General features: G+C 40.6%; 1 protein-coding gene across 2 annotated transcripts in view; it reads left to right on the forward strand.

Moving 5' to 3' along the window:
• LOC132899553 (inactive N-acetylated-alpha-linked acidic dipeptidase-like protein 2) overlaps positions 1-19,313 on the forward strand; it is a 711,964-nt gene that overhangs the window by 571,826 nt on the left and 120,825 nt on the right. For both annotated transcript variants that reach the window (XM_060941545.1, XM_060941546.1), the window contains one exon: positions 15,588-15,683. In XM_060941545.1, coding sequence (XP_060797528.1) covers positions 15,588-15,683 — 96 coding nt within the window. The remainder of the gene's footprint in view (positions 1-15,587; positions 15,684-19,313) is intronic.

Consider the following 19,313-nt stretch of genomic DNA (forward strand, 5'->3'; position numbering starts at 1 on the left):
ATCACAGATCCATATAATTTACCCACAAATGTATTTATTTGTTCAGCCCACTGCTCTCTCTCTCTCTCTCTCTCTCTCTCTTTGTGTGTGTGTGCACATGTACAGGTTAAATGTGACAAAATAAAGGCTTGTTCTTCTTAATTTACCCACAAATTTATTTATTCTACTTGAAAAGTGTACGGCAAACCAGCTACCGGATTTGAGACCCTACGACATCCTGAGCTATTTAGTATTTGACTTCAAACTTGAAAAAAGATTGCGTCCCACTAGATGGCGGTTCGCGGCCCATTAATGGGCTGTGGCTCAGTGTTTGAGAAACACTGCTGTAATGTATATTTGACAAAAAAGGCTTCTCTTATCTTCCTTTCTGAAACATCTGAATGTTAACGGCAAGTATATCATCTTAAGCTTGTCTACTGGAGTGCAATCCTTTTTTTTTTTGCTTAGAATAATTTTTCATTTGAAATAACTACCAGTAACTAGTTTGACACAGCCTACTGCAACCTTTTGTGTATTATGTCCACACTCATACTGTTAAGGCTTACTGTATAATATCAAGTTAAGTTTATTTGTATAGCGCTTTTAACAATAGACATTGTCGCAAGGCAGCTTTACAGAAAATTAAATACTTTAAACATGAGCTAATTTTATCCCTAATTTATCCCCAATGAGCAAGCCTGTGGCAATGGTGGCAATGATATAAAATATATAAAAAATATAAGACATAGATAACCTTCAAACTGCCCTACTGTTATATGCAGCATTATCCTTTTAAAATTTATTTATTTATTTTTGTAGATGTCATAGAAAATGCCAGATAACTTTTGTGACCTAAATTGCATAATCTTCACATAATTTAGGAATATTCAAAATTTCAAACAGTAAACTTCTTGTTGTGTCATATTTTAGACAAAGTATTTATTCAGTAATTAGGCAAGTATTTTTCAGAACTTTATTTTTTTAAAACTCATTTTACTCTTCTAAAGGCCATTTATGCCTTTTAACTTCAGCTGTTTGTGATTTTTAGAAAAGAAAAAAGTCAAACGTAATTAGAATTTGCATGTAATTACTGAATAATAAATCCATCTATAAATGTGGATATTTATCATTTCTGCATGATGGGGTTAAAATCCTAATCTGGAAATGTGAGCCTTTACTGGCTCTGTGAATTGCATAAAAAAGGAGATTTAGAAACTACTACATGAGGCTTACTTCATTGTTTATTCAACACTTCCTCTTAACTCTGGCAAATTATTGATTTGTGTCTTCCCAATCTAAAAGTGTGTATTCTCTCTCAGGTCTGTCACAGAAAATCTTGTCTTTTTCCCCCTCTCATATTTGATGTTTGTTTGTACTTGTAACACACTAATGGTTCATGGGAAATGAGCATGCAGGAGGCAGGTTTGTGACAATGCAAAAGTGCATTTTATTTTCGCTCACTTGCACTTTTCAGCAATTTTATCTCATGAGATACATGCACACACACACAGCTCTGGGTTACTCATCTCTCTCTCTCTCTCTCTCTCTCTCTCTCTCTCTCACCATCTGCACCATCAGTCTGTGGCCTACTCAAACTTAAATGGCTGAAGTGCCAAATACCAAAGGGTGATCGGCATCTTTCATGTGGTGTAATGGAGCCATTGGAGCAGGGCATGATCAGAACAGAGGGTGAAAGGGCATTCTAGCAGGTAGTATGGGATGGTGAGGACTGCCCACTTCATGACCAAACACTCCTCTATCATGATGTACTTGGTCATCCTCACTGAGAGCTTGCAGCTGATGTACAGCACAGGACAATCCTTCCTGTCCACCACCTGGGACCAAAGATCCCCCAGCCCTTTCTCAGATGCATCAGTCTGGAGAACAAAAGGCAGAGAAAAGTCAGGTGAAAACAACAGACCTGCTTTTGGACTAGATCTGTGACTCCCTTTTTAATAAGGCCAGTCAGCAGACTGATGAGGTCTGAAAAATTAGGCAAAACCCTCCTAAAATAGGCAACCAGCCCCAGGAACTGCCTCACCCCCTTTTTGGTCTTGTGTCTTGGGCATGCCATAATCACTGCTGTCTTGTCAATTTAGGGACACACCTGCCCATGGCCCAAGTGGAAGATCCAGATACCATACTTCCACCTTCCCAATTGCACACTTCTTTGGGTTTGCTGTGAGTCTCATCCATCTCAAGAATCTCAGAACAGTTCTCGGATGTTGAAAATGCTGCTGCCCATCATTACTAATAAAGCATGATATCATCTAAATAGACAGTGGCATATGCACTGTGTGGGCAGAGGATTCTGTCTATGAGTCATTGAAACGTTGCTTGAGTGCAAAACAACCCAAACAGAAAGGTAACAAATTGGTGTAACCCAAACAGAGTGGAAAAGATGATTTTTTTTTAAGGATACTGGAGTCAAGGATATCTGCCAATACCCCTTGGTTAAATCCACTGTCAAATAAAAGTGAGCTGCACCTAATCAATTGAGCAGGTATATCAAAGCAAGGCACTGGTTATGTATAAAATTTAGACACTGCACTGACTTTTCTCAACTTCACACAAAAATGGACCGACCCATTGGTCTTGGGTTCCAGTCACTGTGGGACTCCTTGATTAGCTCCATGTCAAGCATAGCTTTGAGTTCATCCTGAACCACATTTTTCTTGTGTTCAGGTAACCAGTATGGGCTACTATGTACAACTACACCTGAAGGAGTCTCAGTATGGTGCTCCATGAAGCTTGTGCAACCAGGCAGAGGCAAAAACACAGAGAATTCCTCCTGCAAAATGGCACCCTGTGCTCTCTGGGACAGTGAGAGGTGGTCTTCACAGGGGACCCGGGTGAATTGAGCCACACTTTTTTGACTCTGGTCCCAGCTCCTCCATCTCAGGAACCACCATCACCAGAGCCACAGGGACCTCTTCTCTCCATGGTTTTAGGAGATTGAGGTGATGATTTGAAGTGCATCACCTCTATCCATTTGCCTGACCTCATAGTCACTTTCTCCAACTCGTCGTGTGAGCCCTCTCTACCCTCTGTGTCCTCCTGACATGGAGCCAATGTTGATGGCCCCGGCACCTCCTCCCTAGCCTATGCTGTGCTGGAATTCCCCCATGCCTCACTACTGCAGGACACATCCACAAGAATTTTCTTCACTAATAAATGAAACCCTGGCCAGGTTGTCCCCAGAATTAGTGGATGGAGATGTGAGGACTTATCGCTGCTTATATTCTATGCTTTTTCTCCTGGAAATTAATAATGACAGACACCAGCAGATACTCTGAATATCCCTGTATACACATCTCACCTTGCTTAAACCCCAAGTCCATCAAGGCCTGATGTGTATTCCCTTGTATACTCACTGACATGCGGTATGCTCCTGCTCAATCCGGAGAGGCCTGTAGCATGTAAGGATTCAGGATCAGTATTCCTGCTTCTATGAGTTAATAGTGATCATGGAAGTGCCTGGCTTTTTTCACCATGCCTGCAAACCTGCTGAGGCTTTACCTCAGTTATGGTGGGCATGGACAGTTCTACCTGTGTAGAGAGAGAGAGGGAGTTAGTGGAGACATCAGAGTGGAAGGAGAAGTCAGAGGGGGAAAATGGGTTAGGAGCCCAAATTTGGGGAACTGGTTTTGGGAGACTTGGCCCTGTTCCATGGTGCAGGGACAGGGGGAGGATGAGAAGATGAAGGGGAAAAGATGAGAGTGAGAGGGAGAAGGGGTGGGGGGCTTGCCTACCCCCAGAAATGCTTTCACATAGTCTTCTGCCAGTCGAGTCACCTCTTCCAGCAATGCCAGACATCATCAGTGTCCCTCTCCACTGCCAGCAGCCGCCTTTGACAGGTGTCTCAGAGCTGTTGGGCAAAGGCAAATGGGTGGCCGAACTCACAATGTCAGTGAGCAGAAGTGCTGTTGGTGCTGTTTGGGAGCATGGCCAACCCATTATAAAACAGCTAGTTTTAGGCCTGGGTACTCTAGCAGGCTTATGACTCGGAGCTGTTGGGCTGTGAAGCTGGGCTTCCCCTGACAGTAGCGGCAACAACCAGACCACCCCCTGCAAGGCTTGCCATCCCCAAGCTTTTGCAGCATGCTCCAAGAACTCGACAAAGGCTTCTCAGTTGTCCAGTGAACCAATCTTAGCTTGTGTAATGGGGGGCATGGTTGTGGCAGCCGCTGGGGCTGCAGCTGTAGCGCCTGATGGCTGGACCAGGTTCCGCAACACCTGCCAATCCTGGGCCTGGAGATGAGCCTGGATGCACTGCAAAGTGCAATGAGGGCCTGATGTTGGATTTGGTGGATGCTGGTAAGATCCAGACAATCTTGGCAAAGGGCAATGACTCCATGATGGCACTTCTTCCTCAAATCCTGGGTTTCACCACTATTGTAATATACTAATCATTCATGCAAAATGAGGAGATGGGAGACAGGCTTGCGACAAATAAAAGGTGCATTTTATTTTTGCTCACTTATCTCACTAGACACACATGTACACACACAGCTCCAGGTTGCTCTCTGGTTTCTGCCCATCCTGCAAACACAAAGTGACACAACTTAGTAGGCTCCTGGTAATCAGACAGAGGTGAGAATCATCACAAAAACAGATGTTTACTTAATGCTTCAGTTAAACAATTCAAACTAATATGTATATTTTTTTGTTTAGACTGATTTGTTTAGATTTAGATTAATAATTTTCATATATATATATATATATATATATATATATATATATATATATACACTTTTTTTATTGATTGCTGCATCTTGTCAGATGATAGCTGTCTTGTTCTTCATTTCTTTACCAAGTTCCACTTCTTCCTTTCGCCTATGTGCTCTGAGAAGAGAGTTCAGACCAGCCATTGACTTGCATGGTTTAAAGCACAGATGACAAATGAACATCGCAGTCTTCACAGTGTTGACTTGATTTCCTTGCTGAATAGCATCCCCGTGTATTTTCATGTGCCTTTTTAATTCAGCTGATGATTTGCGTACCTTGTTACATATGACACACGAGGTACCTAGTTGTCTTATAGATAATGAATAAAGATGAGGTGATGAGACATCTGTACATCAATGGATTATAGTGATATACAGTATGCTTGTATGACACTCTCTAAATCTCAGTGACTAGTATCTAGTGACAAGCAGGAGCAAGATGACTGGTAATAACTTCGATCACAGGTTTTACTGAGTGTTCCTCTCACAAGATGTTAACAAACTTAGAATCCAGTGTACCCAGAATAATTATTCAAGCTTAGTCTTATCAGTTAAGAAGACAACACTTGCAGAATTCCATTTGTGATGTTCCAGTCTCTCCAATGGGCACAGCCCTGGGAATATACTGTCCCTTACTCAGTCCCTGGAAGAACTTTTTGTTTACAGCAGGTGCACCCCGGGCAGGCACGTTCTCCAGGAGTTAGGTGACCAGAGTCGTGAAGAATGGTCACCCTTAGTGCATATACATATATAATATCTTTCACACAGTGTCTTGCAAAAGTGTTTGTCCTGTTTTGTTGCATTACAAGCTGGAATTAAAATGGATTTTTTGGGGGGTTAACACCATTTGATTTACACAACATGCCTACCACTTTAAAGGTGAAAATTGTTGTTTTATTGTGACACAAACAATAATTAAGATGAAGAAAAAAAAAACCCAGATATCTGGAGTGTGCATAGGTGCCCCCCCCCCAAAAAAAAAGTCAATACTTTGTCGAGCCACCTTTAGCTGCAATTCCAGCTGCAAGTCTCTTGGGGTATGTCTCTATTAGCTTAGCATATTTAGCCACTGGGATTTTTGCCCATTACTCAAGGCAAAACTGCTCTAACTCTTTCAAGTTAGATGGGTTGTGTTGGTGTACAGCAATCTTCAAGTTATGCCACAGATTCTCAATTGGATTAAGGTCTGGGCTTTGATTAGGCCATTCCAAGACATTTAAATGTTTCCCTTTAAACCACTCCAGTGTAGCTTCAGCAGTATGTTTTGGGTCATTGTCCTACTGGAATGTGGACCTTCATCCCAGTCTCAAATCTCTGGCTGACTCAAACAAGTTCTCCTCCAGAACTGCCCTGTATTTAGTGCCACCCATCTTTCCTTCAGTCCTGACCAGCTTTCCTGTCCTTGCAGATGAAAAACATCCCCACACCACCATGCTTCACTGTAGGAATGGTGTTCTCAGAGTGTTGGGTTTGCGCCACACATGGTATTTCTCATGATGGCTAAAAAGATCAATTTTGGTCTCATTTGACCAGAGAATCTTCTTTCATGCTTTTGGGGAGTCTGCCACATGCTGTTGGGCAAACTCCAAACATGTTTTCTTAAGCAATTACTTTTTTTCTGGCCACTTTTCCATAAAGCCCCGCTCTGTGGAGTTTACTGCTTAAAGTGGTCCTAAGGACAGATACTCCCATCTCTGCTGTGGATCTTTGCAGCTCCTTCAGTGTTATCTTCGGTGTCTTTTTTGCATCTCTGATTAATGCCCTCCTTTCCCGGTCTGTGAGTTTTGGTGGGTGTCCTCCTTTTGTCAGGTTTGTAATGGTGCCATACTCTTTCCATTTTTCTATAATGGATTTAATGGTGCTCCCTGGGATATTCAAAGTTTGGGATATTTTTTTATAACCCAACCCTGATCTATACTTCACAACTTTGTCTCTGACCTGTTTGGAGTGCTCCTTGATTTTCATGTTGCTTGCTTAGTAGTGTTGCAGAGTCAGGGTCCTTCCAGAACAGGTTGATTTAAACAGATATCGTGTGGCAGATCATGTGACACTCTGATTGCACACAGGTGGATCTTAATCAACTAATTATGTGACTTATGAAGTGAATTGGTTGGACCAGCTCTTATTTAGGGGTTTCATATGAAAGGGGGTGAATACCTATGCACACTCCAGATTTGTGTTTTTTTCATCTTAATTATTGTTTGTGTCACAATAAAACAACAATTTGCACTTTTAAAGTGGTATGTTCTGTGAATCAAATGGTGCTAACCCCCCAACAGGACAAACACCAAGGGAGATGAATATTTTTGCAAGACACTGTGTGTGTGTGTGTGTGTGTGTGTGTGTGTGTGTGTGTGTGTACACATACACACACACACACACACATATATATATATATATATATATACTGTATGTGTGTGTGTGTATATATGTGTGTGTGTGTGTGTGTGTGTATACACACATACTGGCCACTTTGTTAGGACCACCGATACACCTGCTGTTTTATGCAGATACGAATCAAGAGCTTCAGTTAATGCAGTTAATGTTTCCTTCAGACATCAGAATGGGAAAAATTGTGATCTCTGTGACTTTCACTCTGGCATGGGTGTTGATTGGTGCCAGATGGACTGGTTTGAGTATTTCAGAAACTGCTGATCTCCTGGGGTTTTCATACACAACAGTTTCTAGAGTTTACACAGAATGATGTGTGTGTGTGGGGGTGGCAATGACGACGACGACATTGTGGTTAGCAGAAAAGCATCTTCTGCAACATCAGAAGACCACACTGGGTTTCACTCCTGCCAGCCAAGAACAGGAATCTTAGAATCATGAACAAGTTCCTATTAAATAGGAATATACTATGCCAGTCACCTCAGAGAATCCATAATTACCGGTGCCTTTCAGGGCATGGTGTATTTGATTTATATCCCTCATCAAAAAATTCCAAACTAAAAGTGTTTAAGGCCCGGTCCCACTGGCCGATGGACACAAAACGTATGCAAAAAGGACACAGCGGACGAGCAAAATTTCGGGGGTGGCTCTATCCGTTTTCATCCGCTCCAGAAATGGACAAAATTGGCGAAAATTTGCGAAAACAGAACGGAAAAGAACGGACGTGGGTAGTATATAGCGGGGATGTTAAACGCATGTTCATAGGAAGCCTAGCGGATGAAAGCGGATGGAAGTGGATGACGGCTCCGAAGGGGTTACCGGTGATAACTGAGAAGCGGACGCATAGCAGAAAGAGCGGATGCATAGCGGATGAAGGGGATGCATCACGTACGCCTAACGGAAACAAAGGGGATGTTGCGCGGATGTATATCGGATGCAGACCGTTCACTGCGCATGCGGGGGGTATGAATTGCGTCTGCTCCGCGGATATAAAGGGATGCAGCACGCACGCCGTCAGCATAAAGCGGAAAGACGTGCTGGCGGCTACATCGATACATCTCTACTACATCTCGTTTTTGAAGAAGGCTACATTGATACATCTCTACTACATCTTGTATCAACACCATGGCTGTTCGACTCGTACTGAGATCCAGATGATTTTCTCCCCCCTTTTATACAAAATATCGATTGTCCGCTAGGTGTCCTTCTACAACCCCAATTCCAAAAAAGTTGGGACAAAGTACAAATTGTAAATAAAAACGGAATGCAATGATGTGGAAGTTTCAAAATTCCATATTTTATTCAGAATAGAACATAGATGACATATCAAATGTTTAAACTGAGAAAATGTATCATTTAAAGAGAAAAATTAGGTGATTTTAAATTTCATGACAACACATCTCAAAAAAGTTGGGACAAGGCCATGTTTACCACTGTGAGACATCCCCTTTTCTCTTTATAACAGTCTGTAAACGTCTGGGGACTGAGGAGACAAGTTGCTCAAGTTTAGGGATAGGAATGTTAACCCATTCTTGTCTAATGTAGGATTCTAGTTGCTCAATTGTCTTAGGTCTTTTTTGTCATATCTTCCATTTTATGATGCGCCAAATGTTTTCTATGGGTGAAAGATCTGGACTGCAGCCTGGCCAGTTCCGTACTCAGACCCTTCTTCTACACAGCCATGATGCTGTAATTGATGCAGTATGTGGTTTGGCATTGTCATGTTGGAAAATGCAAGGTCTTCCCTGAAAGAGACGTCGTCTGGATGGGAGCATATGTTGCTCTAGAACCTGGATATACCTTTCAGCATTGATGGTGTCTTTCCAGATGTGTAAGCTGCCCATACCACATGCACTAATGCAACCCCATACCATCAGAGATGCAGGCTTCTGAACTGAGTGCTGATAACAACTTGGGTCGTCCTTCTCCTCTTTAGTCCGACTGACACGGCGTCCCTGATTTCCATAAAGAACTTCAAATTTTGATTCGTCTGACCACAGAACAGTTTTCCACTTTGCCACAGTCCATTTTAAATGAGCCTTGGCCCAGAGAAGACGTCTGCGCTTCTGGATCATGTTTAGATACGGCTTCTTCTTTGAACTATAGAGTTTTAGCTGGCAACAGCGGATGGCACGGTGAATTGTGTTCACAGATAATGTTCTCTGGAAATATTCCTGAGCCCATTTTGTGATTTCCAATACAGAAGCATGCCTGTATGTGATGCAGTGCCGTCTAAGATCACGGGCACCCAGTATGGTTTTCTGGCCTTGACCCTTACGCACAGAGATTCTTCCAGATTCTCTGAATCTTTTGATGATATTATGCACTGTAGATGATGATATGTTCAAACTCTTTGCAATTTTACACTGTCGAATTCCTTTCTGATATTGTCGGTGCAGAATTAGGGGGATTGGTGATCCTCTTCCCATCTTTACTTCTGAGAGCCGCTGCCACTCCAAGATGCTCTTTTTATACCCAGTCATGTTAATGACCTATTGCCAATTGACCTAATGAGTTGCAATTTGGTCCTCCAGCTGTTCCTTTTTTGTACCTTTAACTTTTCCAGCCTCTTATTGCCCCTGTCCCAACTTTTTTGAGATGTGTTGCTGTCATGAAATTTCAAATGAGCCAATATTTGGCATGACATTTCAAAATATCTCACTTTCAACATACGGTATGATATGTTGTCTATGTTCTATTGTGAATACAATATCAGTTTTTGAGATTTGTAAATTATTGCATTCCGTTTTTATTTATAATTTGTACTTTGTCCCAACTTTTTTGGAATCGGGGTTGTACATACTCTAGACATACTCCAGACATCCTAAATATACGAGATACATCCCAGATATAAACGCTTTGTCCGTTTTGAATACTTTATATACGAGATGCATACGCTTACATCCTTTCTATTTCCGTGCTACTAACGATGAATAGACGTTTCATGTACCTTATCTTTCCTCCCTCTTTCCGTTTTCAGCTGCAGCGGATGTGAGTTGCGAGGATGCCCAGAGGATGCAGAGAGGATACAGCAGACGTTTAACGGATGATAACGGACATAGAACGTTTGTTGCTCGTATATGTCGCGGATTTACATCGTACACGGCGGAAAGTTCATCCATTCTAAAAGTTTTGTGCAGCTCAAAACTTTTTGCGCGGATGAAATCACAGTGGACGGATGCTCGATGGATAGAGCGTATGAAGCACGTATGCAATGAGTACACAACGGATGCATAGCGTTTTCCAACGGATGGCAAAGATTTTTTTACGTTTTACATCCTCTTTGCATCCGTAAGTGCAGTGGGACCGGGCCTTTAGATTGAATCTCGGCATAAACTCACTGCCATGTTTTTTGTTTACGTCAGTGTGACCTTCGACTTGCACATTTGCAGTGTACCATGTTATCACTTGCCTCACTCGGCATGATCATGATGTGTCGACCTATACACACAGAAATGCTCACAGCGCCACAGCTGTGACTCGAGTCGGCCATATAGCTTGAAATTGTGACATCAGTTCATGGCATATCCAGGATATACCATGACTGACTCACACCATATCCATTTTTTTTTCTTTTTTAAATTTTGGATGTCACAAGTTACAGTGCTTAATCAGTGGTGAAACTATTTTATGTCATGTGAGCCATCCTTAGCCAATCCCTGCATGGAAATGTGTATATATATACAAATATAATATCCATGAGGAATGCTAAAATAAGCTGAAGTTGAACACCCTTCAAAGTACATTTTTATTAACTAATTCGTATTTTACTGGCTTATTTAAGAATTAGTACTTCCTTTGAGGAGTGTGGCTGATGGAATTAGTGATAGCTACATAATATGACAAATGATTCCCCTCTACTGACCTTCCATGTTGCTTAGCACCTCCACTTATTGCTGTCTCATTGTAGATGAATATTCATACAGCTTGTTACCAACAATAGAACATTAGTTCTGGTTGCTGGGAGAAGGTGTTGAGCTAAACAGCTCCAGGCACACTGTCCCATGCTTCAAAGCTAGACTTTTTAGAGCAGCCTGATATATAGCTTCATGCTTATTACTCCATTTAAAGCCTCATTTTGTAGCTTGCATAAACAGTGTGTGTCCCACTCGGCATGGTTTTGACACTGTGATTATTTCTCCATGCGCTTCTCATCAGCCAGCAGCTCCAACTGGCTTCTTGGCCCTCTGGTGAGTTCTGGCATGCCACTGCCTATAGGCTTGCTAACACTAATGTATTTTATTTGTGTGCTAAGCACTTCACAGATTTGTTTGTTCCATATTTCTGAGGATATGTTGCAAAGGATAAAAAATGCTCTTCAGCAAAGCCATTTTGTAAGCTATTTGGCTGTTGCCCAGTTACTATGTATGGGTCCCTTTTCAGCTGACTGAAATATACTAAAGTGCTATAGTACTGCAAAATTAAACACTGTTTAGCTTCAGCTTCACTGCTTCTATCCTGTCTATAACTGTCGATGTAAATGTGGAATCATTAGACTGTTCAGATCAGGGAGGAAATGTGGCTATGGTCTCAGGAAAAAAAAAAGAACCTATCTGTACCTGTCCATATATTTTGGATCTTTAGTATGTGTTTTTAATGTGAATGTAGTGTTGTGTAATGTAGTGTATTTAAGGAGCATAACTTCACCTGAACAGCCACTCTTGTACCTTAATTATTTTTTGAGTAAGAATTTACAAGCTACACACTAAAGAGACAAAAGATGTACCCCTCGGACTACCACCACACTGAAAACCAAAATTATCATTTCATTTCAGAAAGGTGTTTATTTTGTGTACTATAAGAGCCAGCAATTTATGGGTCCCATCTAATTGTTTCATTTACTTGTGTAGTAGTGTCTATTACCAAGCTTATGTTTCACTATGACTCTAAACAAGAATTTTCAGCTGTTGGTTTGTAATTACTTGTTGTGGATTTGGCCACGCAGCAGTTACTCCAGCAATAACACATCATTTGGTTGTCTAGAGAATAAATTGGAGCTGTTTTTTCCCTGTGCTGGTGCACCTGCAATTGTGAAATGAGGAAGGTTTACAGCAGACATTTTGTAGTACGTTTGTATATATTGGTAGTAGGAGTATAATGCAGTTTGAACTTGAAGTTTGGAGTGGTTAATCATCCTTTCTTGCAGCTGAATTATGAAAGACGCAGCTCAACATGGCCGAGTCGAAGGCATACAAAGACACTGCTGGCCATATGACTCGTGTCACTCTCTGTATCTGTATATGTTTACTGCTCCAAGTATTTATGTGAATTTGGGTATAAAACTGTAAGTAGGTGTGGCCTAAACCAGAAAGAGCTGGAAAAAGAAATAATTTTTCATTAACACTTTACACCAGCAATTTAACTTGTTGATTTTGTTTGGATACCCCAGTAAATATGTGCTGCCCTGTGCAGAGCATATGGTCTGCATCAGATGTATGGATCATCTGCACTGCTCGGAAGTGACCTCCCTTTTATGTATGCTGGCAGCCATCATCCTTTTATGATTTAGAGGCTAGTTACAATAGTAACAAATAACAGCAATCCTCCTGATGTTACTCATTGCTATATATTTGGTTGCCTAATTTATTAGTTGAAAGATAAAATACACTTGGCCAAGGACACAGCCATGAGAAACCTTAGCATGTCCCCAGGCTTACTTCAACCAAGTCAGGCGATTACACCATTTTATCACAAGCCATTTTGACAGCTTTAGTCTGCTCCCAAATCTCAGAAAAGTAAAGGGGCTTTATTTAAATTGCCCAGCGAAGAGCATGGCTTTGGCACTCTTGTAACTGAACTCCTTGAAGGAGATGCACTTTGTTCAAAATAGCCTTTTATGTACCATCAGACCACCAGAAGAGTATTATTATGTGAAAGGGGTTATTACAGGAAATGTCCTGCACTTCCTTTTGTTTGTCTGAGGTCTTGCAGTATCAAGTGATACAAGATGGCTCCTTGCAAATGCTTGAGTAATAGACTCTGGCAAGCCATTGTGCTTCAAAACATCAAGGTCAGATCTTCAGAGTGGCGTGAGCAATATGGTGCTGCATCAAATGCCTCTAATCTTCGATGTGGATCTGTCTTTGTTGTGATATTCTGCATGGCTAGTACAAAGGATAGAAAGGGGCAGATGGAGTGGAAAAAGGAGTTGTCATTTCGTGGTTTTTTCAAAAGCACTCTCAGTTTTCAACACAAGCGATGGATGTGTTTTGACCTCCCCTGGCTCATGGTTTATTATTGTCTGATATTTTACCACTCTACAGCAATTAGAATAATCTATTTACATACCCTATTGCACGCATTTGATCATGTGTATAGTTCGTACCATACTAATGGTAGGCATATCAGATGCTTGCTGGCCATGCTGTGAAAATTGTGCATGCAGACATTCATCTAAGTTTCCAAGTCTGTCATTGCTTAACTCTTGAATATTTTCTGTCATGAACACTATCATTAAAAAGCTTATGATCTCTGCTTTCCAAAGAAATTTATCTCATTTAGATCTGTTCAGTACTTTGGGAGTAACGGCAGGTTGAAGGTGGTACAACAGAGTACACTCTCTGCTCACGTGACGTCGGGAAACTGCCGGTACTTTTTGAGTTAGGGGAACATGGTCAGGCTCTCTTCTGATCAGTTTCTGACTGGATTACTCGTGAATATCAATCAGATAACTTTTATAGGGATGTTTTCTTGCTCTTACTGTTTCTCATCTCATCTCATCTCATTATCTCTAGCCGCTTTATCCTTCTACAGGGTCGCAGGCAAGCTGGAGCCTATCCCAGCTGACTACGGGCGAAAGGCGGGGTACACCCTGGACAAGTCGCCAGGTCATCACAGGGCTGACACATAGACACAGACAACCATTCACACTCACACTCACACCTACGGTCAATTTAGAGTCACCAGTTAACCTAACCTGCATGTCTTTGGACTGTGGGGGAAACCGGAGCACCCGGAGGAAACCCACGCGGACACGGGGAGAACATGCAAACTCCACACAGAAAGGCCCTCGCCGGCCCCGGGGCTCGAACCCAGGACCTTCTTGCTGTGAGGCGACAGCGCTAACCACTACACCACCGTGCCGCCCTTACTGTTTCTGATGAAGTATTTAACCAAATATTCTGTCAGCTAGTTTTGATGTTATGATTCATGGAAGACTTTGAAGTGAGTTTTCATAGCTTTACCTACTCATTTTTTCAAACAAAACTGATACATGTAAATGAATAACTATTTTAGAATATAACTGTAGTTGTTTTAATGAAAAATATTGAGATCTTAGTGCTCGGAATGATATTTTAAAAACCCGAAGTCAGAAACACGAGTGTCAATTTCAATTCAATAAATTGGAATTGTTTATTGGATGTGGATCACACAGTTTTTTCCAATGTTAGACTTGAAAACTGTGAATATTATCATTTATATTCTTTAATATAAACACAAGTAGGCCCTACTTTTAAGAAATACAAAGGCCTACAGAGCACAAAGAGGGTATTATAAATAATATTTTATTACTTTTTTATTGAGTGTTCCAATTTAACAGTTTTCCCTAATTAGCATAATAATAATAATGATAATAATAATAATAATAGTTATTATTATTATTATTATTATTATTATTATTATTATTATTATTATTACTAATTAATTTCTCATTTGCATTTTTAAACACTTTTTTTCAAATGTTGTATTCAGTATACAACCATCTATGTGCCTGCCAATTTCCATGTAAATATCTTGGAAAAATAGAAAAGTTATTAAGAAAAAACTTTTGATCTCATCTGTTAATGAAGCCCATTTTGAATCATGTGATCCTCAGACACAAAATTACGTAAGTTTTCTAAAAATTAAGCCCTTTTTTCAATCTTTGATTTGTAATATCTCAAGAATGGATAAACATTTTAAGTCTGTAAAAAATAATATGTTGTTCTGCATTCAATTCTGAATTCAGTGAGAGTAGTTTCAAGCAATTTGGATTGAATTTGAATTTTCACTTGATATGCCTACTAATGGCTTATTAAAATTTATTCCTGATGGTATTTCAACGATTCCTTACATACTGTACTTGAGAATGCATCCTGATGGAGATCTTTAGCATAAATGAATACAATAGTTTACATTCCAGATTATGAAAATATTTATCGAAGTTATATGATCCTTCAGAGGCCAGACCACTGATGGTTTGTAAGGGATGTATGGGATGGTACTGATTGAAGTATCTGCTGTGCTCTTGTGACCCTTGAAATGGAAAGGATATTTCATAATGAGCCCTCTTTTGGCTGTAGAAGCTATTGAAGTGTCATTGTACAAGGAAAGGGTGTATGCTATTGAATAGTGAGGCTTAGTGTGTTACTGCTATGAGAAACATGTTTCAAATACCCCTCTGGACTCCATTAGCTATGCAGTAGCATAACTTGAAAGGTCTTCAGTCATATTTGAAATGGCTCATGTGTTTTTTTTTTCTCTCTCTCTCTGCATATATTTTAAATCTAGAGTGCTCATTTCCTCTCCGAGGCCTTTTTCCCCTTTGACTCGTCATTGCCAGAGACCTTGGACCCCACCTTCAGACTTCATGAAACAGTTGCAAAGGTATGTTCAGTAACTGAATTCCAAGTCGACTGGGTCTTTAATTATTAATCTGTTTGTCAGATTGTTGTTGAGTGGTGGATATTAAGAATTGTCTGCATAGTTAGAAAATATAGTTTAGGTAAAGAGCATACTCCAAATGTAATTTGAGGACAAGTGGTGTGTGTTTGTAGGGGTGTGTGGTGGGAAGGTTTTGCTTATTGGCAAGCCATTTGTCCCACTTAAAACAGAAACTTTTGCATTTCTCATGTTTATGCATCTTAAAAATGTGCCCCATGCACTGCTATGACAACTCATTTCCATGCAAAGTATTTCTTTGTATAAACTGTTCCCTAGAACTCAATGGTTGTCTCTGACTCTTAAATAGACTATCATATTTTTGGATCAGATGTGTTAAAGAATGATGCATGTGGTTAAGTATATTGAAGACTTTCTCACCTTCGAGGGCTTATTTTTGGTTCACTTCGCTACATTTCTCAAAGTAGTACACAGCGAAATGTGTCACTTTCGAAAAGAAGCTTAAAGGCAATGCACTGTGTTTTCCTTCACTCTACCACACGCTGCAAACAGCAACATTCTTCAAAACACAGTGATCATGATGGATGAGCATAATTCATTCTTCACATAAATGTGCATAGAAAAAAAAAGGCACTTCCAAGCACGATATCAATAAACTCAACAATGAGGATTTAGCTTTGAAACCAAGTTTTAGCTAATGTTTTATTTGTGACTTAAAAGTATACAGGATAATTTGTGACAATTTCATAGATATTTATTCACACCTACAGTCAATTTAGAGTCACCAGTTAACCTAACCTGCATGTCTTTGGACTGTGGGGGAAACCAGAGCACCCGGAGGAAACCCACGTGGACACGGGGAGAACATGCAAACTCCACACAGAAAGGCCCACAGAAAAAAAAAAGCATTTATTCACACACTGTCATGAATTCCTCTTCTTGGCATATATCATATTTCCCACAATGTGTCATGTGCTTTGTTCCGAGTTCTCCATGTGCTTTTATTTATTACACCACTGTGTCTTTTGTTTCTGTTTTAGTCCTGCCTTTGCCCCGTTCTGTTATTGGTCTGTTACCCGATTGTGTTCACTTGAACTGTGTTTGGTTCTTAATTAGTTTGCCTTTTAATATACTGTGTCCGTGTGCTCAGCACAAACTCTTAAAGGCGTCGTGCGGTAATTTCAGCAATCAGGCTATATCATGTGTCAAAATGTCGGGTTTGGTGGGTTATTCAAGCCCCTCGGTTTCCCGCGATCTCAGTGTCACGATGCGCCCGCTACAAGCATTTAAAGTTGACACGCACAGCCAAATTTAGGCAGCCAGCCGTTAACTAGGTCAACTTATGTGTGACGTCATACCAGTAACCTCCCTTGGGTGATGCTGGCCTGTCGCCATGTTTTCTCTATAGCGTGCGTTTACCAGAGTTGTTTACATTGCGGATTTTGTGGATGTATTCAGTTTGTGGATAGTTTTGAACACTCAAAACACTATGAAATGATGTATTAATATTCTGTGATACAAAATGCCTAATCGGTGTATTGTGTTTGGCTGTAACAACGAACACTGAACACTATTTGTGACTGTTGTTATCAATGGATCTGATTTCAAGGTCATGGCTAGGTATTGATAGAAAAAAAATATTTTTTTAAAAACACATGTTTTAAGTGTTTCTATGTATCAATCATTAATTGTACAAAATGATTTTCATACATTTATGTATTTGTCATATCTTTCTTTGTCACATGAAATGTTGTCTTGATAACATATGTGGCACATAATTTTAGCAAATGGATGACAGAAGATTAATTGAAAGATTTATGCCACAGAGCTGCCTTTAACTAATAATTATCACTTATTACTGACGATTGTACGTTTACTAAACAATACAATACAAAGCTCAATACTCCCAGCCTATAACATACTGAATATCAAGTTAAAATCAACCGCAATAAAAGGAAAATGATGAAAACTGGAATATCAAGGGGTCTACTGTATCAGAAGGCCCACTGCATTTCGCGAGATCGCAAGCTGTCAAGTTGCTAGAATTCAATCTTTCTAGCTATACTTTCACCCCCTACAGCTATCAGTATTACACATAATCATAGATTAATCACACAGCATTCTAATTCAAGTGAAAATGGTCTTTAAAAATACACACAAGTAGTGATTTAGTCAGAGAAACCAACCAAAACAAGTCTTCAAGTCGCCGGTCTTCTTCATTCTTGTCTTCATTTCTGTCGTCGTCAGAACTGTCCTCATTTTCTTCTGAAGATGAGCGCTCAGGTTCAAATCTGTAAGGCTGGATACCACCAGGACATTCAGCTGTCAAAATCTCTACTTGTGGGCCATTTTCTTCTTCTGTATCGGTAAAATCAAAGCTAATTTCCTCAGCATCGCTCCTATTTTCTGGTGTGTCCGCCGTTGCAACTGCACCGAGTGGTTACTGGTATGACGTCACGCAGCTGTTCCATTGACCGAGAGGGGGCGCTGCGAACGCAGGAAATTTCAAGTGATGGGCATGACCAAATAAGGACCGATTACAACCGCGGGAAGCTTTTGAAAAATCGACGGTCAATTTATTTCGAATCTCGAAAGCATTCTGGTGCAGAATAATGCGACTTTTATCGCCACTGCGTGACGGCTTTAACAATGGTAATACCAAGCCATGGTCTCTGTCCATACCTATAGTTCTCTTTGTCTTTGACCTGTTCCTGTATACTTTGCTTATGAATATTGTAGGGTATTGATGTGGTGAGAACACAAAGACCAGCAGGTGGCTTGTGGCTTCAGATCTGCAGTGTTACTTTATTAAAATCCATTGCTCACCCTTCTTGTCTCCAGAGACACTGATTGCTTGGATAAAGGATGGTCCCTGACAGCCCATTTTTCATACTAACTGAAACATTTTTGTTTTAAGAATAACAAAACAATAACAAGAATAGGGCGGCACGGTGGTGTAGTGGTTAGCAATCGCCTCACAGCAAGAAGGTTCTGGGTTTGAGCCCAGTGGCTGGCGAAGGCCTTTCTGTGTGGAGTTTGCATGTTCTCCCCGTGTCTGCGTGGGCTTCCTCCGGGTGCTCCGGTTTCCCCCACAGTCCAAAGACATGCAGGTTAGGTTAATTGGTGGCTCTAAATTAACTGTAGGTGTGAATGTGAGTGTGAATGGTTGCCTCTATGTGTCGGCCCTGTGATAACATGGCGACTTGTCCAGGGTGTACCCCGCCTTTCGCCCATAGTCAGCTGGGATAGGCTCCAGCTTGCCTGCGACCCTGCACAGGATAAGTGGTTATGGATAATGGATGAATGGAATAACAATTATTTTTTTGCATATTTAAACTCAATAACATGTCAAAATAAGATTATTAGGGATTAAAAATCGAAACGCCCTTCTAACTCTTATGTTGACTCCAATACATTCAGTTAGATAAATGATTTTGTGTGTTAGTGCAGGGGTATTCAAGTAAAATTTGAGTTCTATAAAATTCCTTGCTTATGAAGGTCAGCATAAGAAACTAACACCACTAAATGCCAGCAACAGTTACCTTTTAATGCTTAACTATTAATGATTAGCTTATGACTACGTGTGGTTTTGATGACGTGGTTATGTTTTGTTTT

This window comes from Neoarius graeffei, chromosome 15 (assembly GCF_027579695.1).
Source record: "Neoarius graeffei isolate fNeoGra1 chromosome 15, fNeoGra1.pri, whole genome shotgun sequence".
Lineage (NCBI taxonomy): Eukaryota > Metazoa > Chordata > Actinopteri > Siluriformes > Ariidae > Neoarius > Neoarius graeffei.